Source organism: Cricetulus griseus, chromosome 2 (assembly GCF_003668045.3).
Source record: "Cricetulus griseus strain 17A/GY chromosome 2, alternate assembly CriGri-PICRH-1.0, whole genome shotgun sequence".
Classification (NCBI taxonomy): Eukaryota; Metazoa; Chordata; class Mammalia; order Rodentia; family Cricetidae; genus Cricetulus; species Cricetulus griseus.
In genome coordinates, this window is record NC_048595.1 from 453,410,994 (window position 1) to 453,426,618 (window position 15,625).

Below are 15,625 nucleotides of genomic sequence, written 5' to 3' on the forward strand. Positions count from 1 at the left end.
TAAGTGAATGATGGAAGAGTCAGCCTTAGACGGGTCTGGGTCAGACATCATGGAACACTTAAAACAGTGAAGCCTGAGGGAGGATAGGAAGAGGTAAGAGCTGTATGCTCTACAGAGATCTGAATGATGCTGTTTTTGGAGAGAAACCCTGCCTTCGCAGGGTACAAAAGGCTGCACCAGCAACCGCTGGACCAAAGGATGCCATTTGAGAAGTTCTTCGGTACTACGCAGGGGCATATGCACAGCATTGCTATTCTTAACTCAACTGTATTTTTCTAACATGCGTATTAGGAAATGGAATTCTAACACTTCTGTACAAAATTTGTTTTTGTTAATTAATAATGTGGACATTATTCACTACCCAACTGACTCAAAAACAATCCCTGAGCCGTCTGTGAGCCACGAGGTCATCCTCAGTGGGCATACTTGACAACAGTCAGTCCTGCACTGGGTCTGGAGACAGCCACTAGAGTGAAGCACCAAGAACTCAAAGGCTCCACAGTCTCCGTCAGGCCAGAAGTGGGCTCTGCAGAAGCCTGGGATTGCTGAGGATGTCAGAAGTGGGCTCTGCAGAAGCCTGGGATTGCTGAGGGTATCAGGCAGAAAAGGGCAGCAGCCCCTCCTTCAGAGCCTCTGGAACACCACAAGCCCACCAGCTCCTCTCTACACAGTCCCTGTCTGCTCTGTCTAGTGTTCTTTTTAAGTTGGGTTCTTTGTTATTGACTCTAAATCCTTTAAGGATTATGCTACAGAAGTGATAGGATTACACAATTAAATATTAGAAATGACCACCGAGTATATCCTGTTTATTGTTTATGATTTACACGGAAAATGGCGGGCTGGGATTGTATAACAATAAACCAATCATTACAGTTAGACCTGGGCTTTTGAAACCTTGCATTCCATTTTAACAGCTCATATATATTTAACAGCTTATATATAAATCCATATCACAAATAATCTTAGAAGTTAGTTAGCTTAGAGATAAACAACTAAGAAACAAAAGAAATCCACATGAGTCTAACTTTAAATATCAGCATTCGTATTACAAGAAATAAAATGTTCAAAAAATTAAAATTATTAGGCCAAGTCACAACAAAAAATAGAGAAATAAGATAAATGACATTTTATCAATATTTTTACTATTTCTAATTTACCTTCATATACTCTTAACTTTGCAAAAAGATGAAATAATATATTGGGGTCTGAACTTGTCAGCCTCAGATTATACTGGCTTGTTACCATCAAAGTTCTAGAACTTCATTTTTCTTTTTAAAAAATTTAAAGCAAGTCTTATTCAGCTTTCTTCTTCACAGCAGCTGTGTGTATACGTAGCTGGGAGCCAACAATGAAGGACGGTAACAGATGGAAAGCAAAAAGGACAACAGCTATCTTACGTTCAACTCTCTGCTTGAGTTTGGAACCAAACCTCTTAACAACTGGCAGATAATAGCTAAATCTTAATAGGCAAAGAAGAAATATTTTCTTTGGGACAGCTGCTATCTAGGAGAATAAAAATCAAGGTCCCTTACTACTGACTAAACATAACATGTGGCTTGTTACAAAGCAATCTGCAGCAATGTAAGTTTAATCAGTAAGTGCCACAACTAATCAACAGTACATAAAAGAAAACACACAAACAAACCACACAACCCACAAACCTCCACAGTGTACACATGAGGACTAATGTGAATCTCGTGTGACTTCTTGACACTGACTCATCATCCATGAAATATGGTATGGAAAGACCACAGAGTAGAAAACAAGCAAAGATTAGTTTGTACAATGCTGACTATATACATCAGAAGGAAGCATGCTAGCTAGCGCAACATTAAGGCCTGAATGTAAGCATCCAAAGTCACAGAAGCCCCAGAACCCCTAAATTACAAATTCACCACATTACTTGCATGCAATGTTCACTTGTTTTACCCATAAAAGGATACACAGTATTTTGCTGTTATACCAGCCACATTTACAATATATGCAAAAATCAGAATGCAAGTGTTATATTCCTTATAGTGAAGCCTCAAATGTGCCAACAGTGAAAATTCACTTATTTTTAAGAATGGAGAAAGAAGAAAGAATGACTACTCAGATATTACACAACTGAAATGAAGCTGTGCATTTCAGAAGCTCTGTAGGTATTCCTGCAGCTGTATCAGAATGGACAGGCAGATGTGCACTCGCTGTGTGCTCCCGTGTTGTGCCGTCTCAGCCACTCCTCTCTGGTGTTGACATCTGTAAGCCACCTATTACACTCTCATCTGTAGAGACTTGCCTGCTCATGTGATCACCTAAAAGCTGTGCAATTTTTATTTGGGGTGACACAGTTACAAACATGGCCATGTGCAAGTCCTCAGACCTTCTAAACTATTTCTGAAACCAAACGACCTTAAAGTAACTAGAGCCAGCTTCTTAAACGAGGATGTCAAGAGTGTTCCGGACCTTCAAGTATTTAACAAGTAGAAGCAGACTGATAAGGGCTTAGACAGTGTTTCGTAAGCCAAACACATGTAACTGTGCCGAGCACTGAGCACACCAGACCATTCACATGCTTTGCTAGCCTTTCTTTAAAGGCATCCAGTGTTCACTGAATATTGCGTTACCTAACGTCTCAGCGGGGTTACGTCTAAGATGTAGCCAACTAAAGGAAATGGATGCACTGCTTCAGCATTCAGCTTGCAAATATTTAGTATGCTCTGCAAACCTAAATTCAGTTTAGAAAGGTTAATATTCTCTTTCTAAACTATGGCATATACTATATATAGCATTTTAAATATATTTATATATAATTATTTGCACATCAGATTTAGAGGAAATTTGCAGATTTACTGTGATAGACTTCAGGTGTCATTTCCATGTTTCTCTTATGGGGCTTCTGCAGTATTGTCATTTGCAGGCGGGGCATCAGGGTCAGGGTCAGAGGAAGCAGCTGCAGATGCTTCAATGACTGCAGGTGGGAAATGACGGCGGCACACAGGGCAGGTCCCCGACTGCAGGGAAACAGACAGACAGACCAGTTAACACACAACACAACAATAGACCAGCATTATCGTCATAGAAAATCATAGCATCATTAGCTGCAAACAAATCAAGTGCCCTTTAAAAACACATTTGTTGCCTTACATTCTGTGTGTGTGTGTGTCTATGCACGTAGGAGCAGGTGCCTGTGGAGCCACGAGGCAGTGCCAGACTCCTCCAGAGCAGGGCTCCAGCAATTGTGATCACCTGACACGGGTGTGAACCAAACTCGGCTCCTCTAAGTGCACATGCACTTTTAACTGCTCCAGCTCCCAAATCAAGTATTAAAAACAAAAAATACACTTCACACCCACACGGCATAAGACAGAATTTTAATGCCTTTTATTTAATGCCATCTCAAAAATTTCAATGCCAAATTTCTTTTCTTTCTGTCTTTTTTCTCTGTGTAGCCCTGGCTGTCCTGGAACTTGCTCTGTAGACCAGGCTGGTCAAACTCAAGAGATCCACCGCCTCTGCCACACTTCCATCCCCTTGAATGCTGGGATTAAAGTTGTGCACCACCACCACCCAGCTCAAATTTCTTTTATATAAAACAGCACGTTATGATCATGTTTGTACCTTGGATTCAACTCACCTTTTACTCAATGAATTTTTATTTACAGCTTCCATGCTTGGCATGGATGCTGTGGTCAAAGCTGAGCAACGAATCAGTACATTGTCTCATGGAAATCAGTCAGGTAAGCTTATTAATGACCTGAACCCAATAATTTATCTATTAGGCACATACAAGAGACCCCACACAATTTTGGCTCAGAAAATTACAGCCCCATCAGGCCCATCCTTGTTATATACATACATGAAAGCCTCACTTTATTGTAGACAGATGTGATCAACCAGACTGACTTCAGACCTTACTTTATTAGCCAGGTAACCCCTTTCTAAAAAGAGACAATTATGTGCCTTCTAAGTAACAACACAAACTAACCACAGACCTGGGACAGAAGATGGGAAGAGAACAGCTTTAAAACCAATGGAAGCCCAGAGACCTGTCACCTCACAGAAGACACATCATGTCCTTGCAAGTCTGGCCTTTCCCAAATGCATCTCTCTGATAGAAGGAAGGGCAGCGAAGCTACCATGCTGTTGAAGGTGACAAAGAATTTCATTTTGGGAACCTTTTTCCCAGGGGAGGCTTTATACTAATTTCTTTCCTCAGAGGACAAAAATTAGGTTGTTATCCTGTGCTACAGCAAAGCCAAGCACACTGACGATGTACTTGCCACAATGAATGGCCTCTATCAGCACTGTCATACAAGTGAGTGCAGTTTTAGCCTGGACGGGACCAGCTATATCATCTTAACCCAGGTAACAATCACTGGTCTAGGGACTAGAACACCATGACATTTTCCAGTCCTTTGTGCGGACAAAGTGGGCAAACACAGGGGAATCGTCTACTGGTTTCTGAAACCGAGAGGACACAACACTGTGTCCTTCTTAAATCTCTGTAACTAAGTGAGAGTGTAAAGAAAGCTCGTTGTATCCAAGACAGAAAAGGTGAGGTCTCAGCTTTTCTACTTACACCACCTCATCTTACAGATGGGACGGAGGGAAGTCAGCCTTCAGGAACAAATGTACAGAAGCATGACCAAGTGTACAGAATAACAAATCTGAACAGACAGCTTGGGGGCTAGAGCACAGAAAGCCTTGAAAGCCAAGACAGAAATCCACTCTTCTGCAAGTGAAGGAAAACCAACCTAATCTCTCCCATTAGGGCAAGCAAAGTAACATGAGCAGAGCTACAGTTCAGATAACACCTACAATGAAGATGAGGAATAAAGTAGGCAACTACCACGGACAAGGAAGTAAAAGTGGCTGGCCTGATTTTCAGGAGTGGACATGAACCACAAGCTTGGGTGCATACATGGCTTCCCTGCTAACTTCAGAGATGCCTTCTCTCTTGCATCGCCTCTGCCATCATGCACAGGGATTACACGTTCTTTCCTACTTAATGCTAACTTAACTTCTGCTAACTCACTATACCAGTTATTTGTTTATAGGTAATTAGTTAAATTCAATATGGACTATTTCAACTTTATATTCAAGGTAGACAGATTATATTGTTTGATATAGCCATCTATACTATAATCAACACAATGCCAAATAAGCAGTTAAAGAAAAAAAACAAAACAAAATACCTGGAATGCCAGAAGTCTCAAGAGACTTCAAACACCCATTATTTGCACTAATTGATTAGCAATCATTTTGTTAATATGTAGTTTACTGAAGTCTGCTGGCAGGTCTTTGCAATTTGTACCATAAATTAAGCTTCTTTTTGCCATTTCATTATTAACAAGCCATCTCTAATTTTTACTAATAGGATTGATGTAATTTATGTTTTAACATTTACTAGGCCCTGGTTGCTTCCTAGTATATCAAACTAGTTTTCACAACATGGTGTGATATACACATCTCCAAAACAATGGATGTTTTAAAAAACCTTAAAATTAAAAAGAAAAAGCCAGCACTAATAGGGATAAAACTCTCAACTTCAACTCAAAAGAACACTGCATTTCATGGATATTTTTGTGTTTCATTAATCCAACTCTAAAAGTATTTCAGAGCAAGTCTACAGCAGAATGTATAAATTTAATGCCATCACAATAATAAATTTCAGCCAAAACAAATTATTTTGGGAGAGAAAAACAAATAAGTAAAATGATTTTAAAGTTTGTACAGAGAAAAAGTACTCAGGAATAAATTTTTAAAATTATGTATTAAAAAAGACTGTGGAATCCTTTTGTGGGAGAATAAAAGCAAAAAAACAATCCCACAAATGTCAGCAACTGGGGAACATGTAAATCTGCCCACTGTAAGTAGGAGTATTGGTTACTGGAGGTAGGGCAAAGCAGCAGCTGAGGGATTCAGAGGAATAATAAAGACTTTAGCAAATGAGAAAGTAAGTATACACTTAACCACAACACAGGAGGCAAAAGCAACAATGATTCTTCAGACTTTGTAAAGGAATAGTGAACATCTCTACATTAGTGCTCAGAGATTTTCAATGCAGTTTTAAGAGGATAAAGTGACAGTGAAGAATAAAGCAGGAAAAAAGGAGAGAAAGAGCTAAGAAGAGGGGACTGGGTAGGAGTGTTTATAGAGAAGAGGGAGCTATAACCACAAGAAAAATGCCAAGAAAGGACGTAGAGGTTTCTACTGAGCTAGACGATAAGTATCTTCATGTGCCAACAGAGATCATGGGATGTAAATAAACTCTAGTTCCAAAGTAACTCAAATACACTTCAAATGATTGGTACGTCTTTAACGTAGGCACATAAAAAGCAGGAGAGGGGTTATTTGCTTGGTTGTACTTTCCTCATACATTTTCAGCAACACCCATGCACACTTGTAGAACACTTTCTTATTATTACAGTGTACTTTGGTTGATGTAAAAGAATCTTTTGAGATACTTTTGAAAGCAGTTTCAGAGCTATGAATGAAAATATATTAAATAGTTACTGTTGTCTAAATTTCTACAAAAGAAGCCAGTCTTTAATGTGAAATACTATGACTATATGCTTAATGTACAATTATTACTTGTAGAAGAAGCTATATAAATGTTAATTTTAAGGAAGTACATCTAAAGCTCACCTTCTGAAGCCAGATGGAGACACAAGGCTTATGGAAGAAATGGTGGCAGGGCAGCTCTGTGGCTATGTCGTCCTTGATGTACTCACTGCAGCAGATTGGACAGCACTGCTCCTGACCAATAGCTGAGAACACAAACAACGCGCATCCATCAAGCCGTAAGGTGAAGTTCAGGGCTAACAAAACTAATCACTGTGATGGCTATGAAGATGGAAGAGGCAGTTTTATCAAGTAACTGGCAAGCATATTCTAGCATGCTAATTTAGAATGTCATAAACATTACTTCTTTAAAAAGTTGACCGGGTAAACATTTGGTCTCTATATATTTTATTAAGCATTTTCTACTAGGTGGAAGTTTGTCAGCTTCTTATAAAAACGTAATGATCAACTACTTGGTCACTGAGTTGCCCCAATAATACATCAAAGCACACAATATGGTATCCCAGACTTGAGAATGTTGACCTGCCTTACCAGTATGATCTTCTAGAACAAGCGTTTCTGGAAGCCCGTCGATGCTTTCCTTACTAGCTGGTGGATTAGCCACCTCAACATCCACTGCAAGAGACTCTAAGTGTGCCAGTGCAGTCTGAAAAAGAAAAGTATAGCTCTTTGTTAGGAGATTCTTTAAAATAGTAATGGGAACTATTTTTAAGCTGTCTCATCAAATTACATTTATCATATTCTCGTATTCTTTTTCTGTTACTCTTTTGTCCCTTTAGCTCCCTTCCGAAAGACCCACCACCACGATCATTAAGTCAAATACCCATGTCTCACCAGTACATGGCATTCGTACACACACACACACACACACACACACACACACACACACACACACACACACACCACCTGCAGAAAGCCTAACCTATCACAAGTAAAGCTATGTCCTGTTTTAATAATCATCTACTTGCTCTTTATAACTGCACTTTTTGGATGAATGGTCACAATTCCAACTTAAGAGCTCTTACATGAGATCAATAATATCAGGAAAAGAAACCCTTTAGAAACAGCTCATGAGATAATAACTAGTTCTGCAATCTGAAGTAAATAGGTATGGCAGCAAGTGACTCCATATACACATACTAATAACAATAGCTACTAGGCAGTTATTAAATTGCTAAGGAAACCATTCACTGTCTCTCCAACAAAGTTTAAAAAAAAGAAACCATTAAAGTTTTTAAATTATTTTATATTCTACCAATTTTCCATGTATTTGTCAGTTATAAAATTACCTCCATAGCCTGGGCTAAGCGTTCTTCTAGTGCCATGTAGGTGAGGAACTGAGGATCCACATAAGAAATAGCTTCAGCAACTCCCAGTCCATCCGCAAAACCATCAAACAGGCTGAAAAAAACAAGATCCATATCTATGATGTCAGAAATCATACAGTTAAGGATAATTTTATATTACCATATTGATGGGCTGTACAAGTTTTTCAAGGAGAAAACTAAAACTGTGTGAGCTGAAGAACAGAGAAAACAACAGAAAAGCTAAGTGTTAAATATAAAGAATTAAAATAACATCATTTGCTCCCCAGTCTGCTACCTTACTACACATGCAGGAAATTCTCCTTTCATGTTTCTGACTCAAAAGCCTGCTGACTGGTAGTATTTTTATGCATATAATCCTTTCCCTATATTTTTCCTTCTGTTAAATTTAGTTTCCAATCTGGGTGAAGGTGAAAATATGAGAAAGGAAATTATTGTATTTAAATTCTATCGCTAGTCATGACCCCCCCCCCACACACACACACACTTTGAACTGCTTAATTACTTTGGGTTTTGCAAGATTTTATTTTCTCAATCTCTCTCCTTCCCTTTGGCTGAGAATCAGGCCTCCTTCACTTATTAAGAGCTAGAAAGTTATTATTTCCCAAACTGCTCGTTTTTTGTTATTTTGTTTTTCAAGACAGGGTTTCTCTGTGTATCCATGGCTATTATGGTACTCACTCTGTAGACCAGGCTGAAGACTGGCTGACTTTGAACTGCCTCTGCCTCCCTAGTGCTGGAATTAAAAACATGTGCCACTACTGCCAAGCCAAACTGTTCATTTTTATGACTTTTGGTTCCAAAAGACTATGATCCTTTCATGAAAAATACATTTGTCTCTTGTGTTAAAGCTACTTCCTTTATCTACAAGTCAGATTCCTACCTTTTTCCCTGGCTCTCAAATTACTAAGATTTTCAAAATCAGAAAATCCAGGCATGGGAGTGCACACACAGCACTAAAGAAATAGCCCTCCCATGCACACTGCTTCTCAATAGGTCAGATTAAAACTGAAGAAGTACTTCTCCATAACACTTTCACCTCTTCCTGGACACAAACAGGTCCACTTACTGTAGAAAACCCATTCAAATGACTTAATCTTTCTTTCCTCAGTAGTATAAACAACCCTAAACATGCACGACCTGATACATAGTTGTAACTGGTTAAAAATTCATGTTTCAGACAAGAATTACTCATGGATGCTAACCCTAGCAGATGGAAATTTGATAGCTGGAGGATAAACAGGCTATTTATAGCCTCAAAATAGCCATAAAAGGGGGAAACGGTAATTGGACGGTATAAGAATCTGAAAGGCTACATCATAACCAGATGAACAAAATTAACAGCACTAGTATCAAAATTATATGCCACAAAGTATCTTCTGATATGTACTATAAAGACAAATTATATCTTTTTTGTTGCTAAAATATGTAAGTCTATGTATGCTACTGAACAAATACAATGTGAGGGATAGTCCATAAAATAAATGGTCTAAACTTCTAATATTTGTCAGGCATGAAAAGCAAGAATTAACTGAGGATATGTCCAGACTAAAAAAAAACAAAAAACAAAACAAAAAAAACCAAAAACCTTAACTAAAGGCAATAAGGCAATGGCAGTCCTGGGTTAGAACAGATAAACATTCTCTGTAAAGTCAGTGGTGAGATAACTATGGACATTAGAATAAGTTCTGGGGATTACATTATTAGTACTATACCAATACTAATTTCTCAGTTTCAGCAATTTTGTGTTACACAGGAAAACGTTCATTTTTTTTTTCAGAAATTCATATTAGGTTTTTTTATAGGTAAATAAATGCCTGTGGGCTTATTCATAAAAAGGCCAGAAGAATTCTTACGATGAATAGAGGGAGAAAAGGAAAGAGAATATGGCAGGAAGACTTCTAAAATAGTAACATTTAAGGGATTCAGTGAAGGACCCATGGGAATACTCTACCATCTTTCTACTTTTCTCTAATTACAAAATTATTCCAGGTATTAACACATTCAAAACAACAGCCTCTAAAATTTTTCTCTTAAAGTCCATGCTCTGAAGACGTGAAGTCAAGGAAGGGTGAGAAAAGAGAGATGCCTCTCCCGCCCCTGCCCCCGCCGAAGCCGAAGCGCTCCTTGGCGAGTCACAGCATGTCGTAGGTGGCCACATACCTCCAGTCCACGTCCAAGTCCTCGCTCACACTGGAGTCGTCCTCAAGGTTGTTGTTGCCATCCAGCATGAAAGCTTCCGGCTGCGCAAACTCATTGGCAGGCTCGTTTCCTTCATCGCTGCTGCTTTCATTGACCTCATTGTACTGTAACCAGGGAATTTCTCCCTCTTCCAAGGATGTCTGCTCCCTAATACAAACATTTAGAAGGAGGAAAAAAATTTCAAACATATCATACCATATTTTATATTCTACATTTGCATGTAATATTACATTTTTGTAGTGTTTAGATTCTAAATAAAGGGTTTTCTCACCTGCAAAAGTGTTTCAATAGAAAATAAATGGGCAGGTGAGATGACACAGTGGGTCAAAGCTCCTGTCACCATACCTAAGGACTTTGAGTTCAAGCCCCAGGACACACAGAGACAACCAACTTTCACAAGTTATACACACACACACACACACACACACACACACACACACACACACACCCTTTTAAAAAGATTTCTCTGTGTGTGTGTGTGTGTGTGTGTGTGTGTGTGTGTGTGTACAGATTGTGCATGCCTGTACACATAACTCAGAAGCCAAAAGAAGGGATTAAGTATCCTCGTCTTAGGGCTCCACGGATTCCTTTGAGCCAGTGTCTCTCCTTGAACCTGGGACTTGCATTTTCTCTGTAAGCCAGCAAGCCCCAACAAGCCCTCCGAGGGGGGTCACAGGTATGAGCTAGCTGCCTGACTTGACTTGAGAGCAGGGAGCTGATCTCTGACCTCAGACTGTCCAGCAAGTGACACAACTGCTGAATCACTTCTCCAGCCTCTAATTCTACTTTTTTAAATATCTATGTTTATTTTGCAAATATTAATATAACTCTTCTAGTTCTTTCCAGTTTAGTGTTTGCCTAAAATACTGTATTTCCCTTTTAATCTTTCTATATATTTACACTTTAAATGTCCCTTCTTAGGTTTTAAAATTCTGATAAGCTTTACCTTATAAAAGCAAAGATCAATATATGTTTAGTAATCAACGTGAGAACTTAAACAATAGTTGTTTCTCATTTTCCCACATCCAACATCTATTTTATTATTTGAAACTTCAAAATACCCCCCCCCCCCTTTGGAGGGAGAGGGCTGGGGCTGATAACCATACCCAGGCTTTTATGGATGCTAACAAGTACTCTACCACAGAGTTATAGGCTTAGCCATAAAGCTTGTTTTCTAAAATTCACAAATACCCACTCACCAGAACAATTCCTCTTCTTTTAAAAACTTTAGTCCATTTGCAATTAATCAGCACACAACAATCTCTTAAAATGCCTATCAGGTCAGTTAATTTGGCATTTAAAAATCTCATTGTTGTTCTGCTGGCTGAGGTGGTGATGCACACCTTTAATCCCAGCGCTTGGGAGGCAGAGGAAGGCAGAAGGACCTCTGTGAGTTCAAGGCCAGCCTGCCTGGTCTACAGAGTGAGTTCCAGGACAGCCAAGACTACACAGAGAAAACTGTCTTAGCCACCCTACCGCCCCCCCCCTGCAAAAGAGAGAGAGAGAGAGAGAGAGAGAGAGAGAGAGAGAGAGAGAGAGAGAAAAGAAAGGAAGGAAGGAAGGAAGGAAGGAAGGAAGGAAGGAAGGAAGGAAGGAAGGAAGGAAGGAAGGAAGGAAGGAAAGAAGAAAGGAAGAAAAATCTCACTGCTCTCTGAATAAATTTCAGAAATTTCCAGATGGCCTGCAGTCTGGTTCCTACCTACTTTTATCTCATCAGCTCCACCACCATCACCAACTTTACCAAATCTCTTCTTTTTCAATATTTCCTTTCTTAACTTTTCTTTTACCTAAATAGCCCTACCTTAACCATTAAATTTATCTTTTATCTTAAAAAAATCCGTTAAAAATTCTTATTGACTTATTTATTTGTTGTGTGTGTGGGTACATGCAGGCCACCACATTTTTGTAGCAATCAGAGGACAACTTACAAGGGAATTTGATTATTATTTTTTTCCCCAGCATATGGATCATGAAATCAAACTCAGGCCTCATGGCAGGTACCTTTACCCAATGAATCATTTTGCCCACCCAATTTTCATCTTTTAGATCTCAATAAACAAGTCAATTTCTGAAGCCATGCCGTGGTGTCACCCACCTTTAATCCCAGCACTAGTCTAGTACTAGGACAGCCAGGGCTGCACAGAGAAACTCTGTCTCGGGGGTGAGGGTGGGAGTGGGGGCGCTGTCAGTTTCTCAGGCATCCCTCTGACCACTCTAATTAATGTTTTCTATTAGCTACCATGTCTTCTTCTCTCAGTAGTAAACAGCAGTTTGTAATTAATACTTTTCTCTTCCTTCCTTCCTTCTATTTCTTTTTGTTTGTTTGTTTTTTCAAGACAGGGTTTCTCTGTTTAGTAGTCCTGGATGCCCTGGAACTCGCTCTGTAGACTAAGCTGGCCTTGTACTCACAGAGATCTGCCTTCCCCTACTTCCTGAGTGCAGGGATTAAATGGGTGCACCACCATTGCCTGGTTAATTTTCTTATTATATACCTTTCCTAACTAAATTATTTTATATAATTAATACCTAACTAAATTATTTGTATAATAATTTTTATAATTTATGCAGTTCAAGACATGAAAGTGTCAATATTAGTCCAAGAAAAATATAACTTATGAAAATATATCCTATGAGAAACTAAAATTTGAAACAGTTTAACTGTCATCATAAAAATTTAAATAATCAAAGGTATTCCTTTATAATAAAATAGCTAGATGGTGTTTCATCACCTAATGCTAATGCTTACCAGATGAATAACATTTTATCAACAGAGGCAGAGTACAAAAACATTTTTTATAGGAAAATAAGTATCTGAAATCAAAATCTAGAAACCATGCTTAAAGATCTCAACAGTTACAACCTATGCAAAATAATAGCAAACAATCCAACATTAAACTATGATTACATGATCATGTTTGATATATATATAATATATATATATAAATACATGATATAATATATATAATATATATTGTATATATATAATATATTATATATACATGATAATATATATATATATATATATATATATATATATATATTGGTTTTTCGAGACAGGATTTCTCTGTATATCTTTAACTATCCTGGCATTCACTCTGGAGACCAGGCTGGTCTTGAACTCACAGAGATCCGCCTGACTCTGCCTCCCAAGTGCTGGGATTAACGGCGTGTGCCACCAACGCCCGGCCATGTTTGGTTTATTTTTAAAAAGTAAGGATGGAGAATGAAAAGACTTAAAATTCAATATTCTTGGCAGAATCCCATAAATAGATAAAAAGTTGTTATTGTATAATGTGCTTAAAAACTGTTTCCCTCTGGAATGAGGAATGAGGTGACTACTGGCTACGCTTACTCATGTCTTGCCGAGGTCAATAAAGCCAGAGGAAGGATGAAAGGAGAACAAGTAGGAAGGAAGTCAAATCCCCTCTGCTTGCAGATGGTGTTTCTACTCCTACAAGACCCCACAGACTCTCCCAGAAAGCTTACACATTCAGTAAACACTTCAAACAAAGCAGAAGAACAGAAAAAAATAAACAGAAAAAATGAGTATGTTCTATATAGAAGTAAATGAACTTGCTGAGAAATAAATTTAGGGAAAAATTACATTCACAACAGCTTCTAAAATAACAGACACAGACACACAGAGACACACAGATGGGTGGGGGAGGGAGATGAAATGGGTTCACCCTTTCTCACAGGTGGAATACTCGGATTGGTAAGGATTGCTAAGAGGAGAGCACAGGTTCTTTCCAGCCTGCCATTACTTAGAACAGATGAGAAGTGCAACAGACAGGCACACAAAACCAATATTTATTTGGCTTTTCGCCCCTTAAATTTGAGAACCCCCTAGCTTAGGAATATTTCCATTCAAGTTATAAAGTCAGAGATGTTTACCATACATCTCTGATGTTCTGAATATTATCCATCGAGCTAGATAAAAATATATTAAATATTTATTTACAACTAACTGCCTCAATTTCTATGAGTAAATCACTGTGACATTCTAAGTGTAATTTACTACACTGATTTACCTCAAGGCAGAATGTTCTCCCAAGTCTCTGCATTGTATGGCAATGGGCAATATTAATTCAATTATTCCTAAGTTAGCTGAAATGACCTTTGAAATCAGCAAATCTCAACCTGCAGGTTGTGACCCCTATCTCTAAAATATTTACATGACAACTCCTAACAGTATCAAAATTACATTTATCAAGTACCAAAATAATCTTATGGGTCGCCACATGAGGAACTGTATTAAAGGGTCACAGCATTAGGACTACTGTTGTGAATGCTCAAATTTCCCTTAGGAAGTAACACGGAAACATACATTATATCTTCATAAAAATACTGAAATTGCTAGCATTTAAAATTGCTCCCTACAAAATACCAAAGCACCATGTGAAGTCAGTCAATTTATGTGTTCACCATGGGCTTCTAAATGTGACTGATGGACACACAACACTTGAGTGGCATGTGCAGCACTCCTGTGTAATGCAATCTCAAGACCGAACCTCACTGTTAAACGTACCCCTCCTGAAGAGACAATTCCTGGTTTTCCTCGTCAGGGCCACTACTATCGCTCTGTAGCTCAGGTTCATTCTCATCCTTCCCTGGCAGGGTCTCCCAGCTCTCGTCACTTGAGGACTGGTCTTTTTCTGTGCCAGAAAAGCGGTGAGGCAGAGAAGCCGACCATTCCCCATCACTGCACTCTGAACTGCAAACCAGAACAGAAAAAACTACTGTCACTACTGAGTTCCTCTCTATCAGGCATTATGGGATAGCTAGGACTGCTGATGGATGCCCTTGCTTAGTCAGGTGCTCATTCTTTTTCAAAACTTAAAACCAAGCCAAAACAACAACAACAACAAAAACAGAAACAAACACTCAACAGAATGTTACCCATTCAAATGATCATGGCATATGTAAGAGTTTTGACATATTTCCACATAAAAATTTAAATGTCATTTGGGAATCAGAAACAGTATCTTGAATGATAACCTGATCTAAATGAAACAATTTTCGAATTACATACTGACCCCTTTTTTAAGTACTTACAGACTCTGGGCCTATATCATCAATACTCATAGTAACCCTCTATTAAGTGTAACCCTAGCCAGCGATGAGCACCTTACTAAGCTCTTATAATACTAAATAGACACTGAGCATTTTCACTCCTTTCAAATTATATTCTTACTATAGAAATCCATCTGCCGGATGAGTCCCTTAACTTACTTTCTATTCGATGAAGTGTCATTATGCTTTTATTTTGGAAACTACTTATTTTTAACTCTTTCCCAATTTTCTTTGTTCAAATCCTTTATTTTCCATTCTATTTTGTATATGGCTCTTACATCCTAATACCTTTTCCTAAACTTCTACCACTATCAAAAACAAAAAAAAAACAAAACAAAAAAAACCCACAATATAATGACAGCAGCAACAACAAAAAACATTCAAGAGATTTTCTACAAGCCTATACCTATAGAATCTATTAACTGATTTCCTAAATTTAGTCCCATTTCCTACACTCA

The 15,625-nt window shown here is 38.4% G+C and overlaps 1 protein-coding gene across 2 annotated transcripts in view; it reads right to left on the minus strand.

Annotated features, from left to right (window-relative positions):
• Positions 1–776: 776 nt before the first annotated feature.
• The window catches only part of Pja2 (praja ring finger ubiquitin ligase 2), a 48,145-nt gene continuing 33,296 nt past the window's right edge, over positions 777–15,625 (minus strand). The window contains exons 5-10 of one of the 2 annotated variants that reach the window (XM_027397750.2): positions 14,623–14,808; positions 10,056–10,241; positions 7,857–7,968; positions 7,099–7,213; positions 6,631–6,752; positions 777–2,993 (exon numbers count right to left, since the gene is read on the minus strand). In XM_027397750.2, the coding sequence (XP_027253551.1) occupies positions 2,868–2,993; positions 6,631–6,752; positions 7,099–7,213; positions 7,857–7,968; positions 10,056–10,241; positions 14,623–14,808 (847 nt within the window). In that variant the 3' untranslated portion in view covers positions 777–2,867. The remainder of the gene's footprint in view (positions 2,994–6,630; positions 6,753–7,098; positions 7,214–7,856; positions 7,969–10,055; positions 10,242–14,622; positions 14,809–15,625) is intronic. The other variant, XM_027397751.2, reaches the window with a different exon arrangement.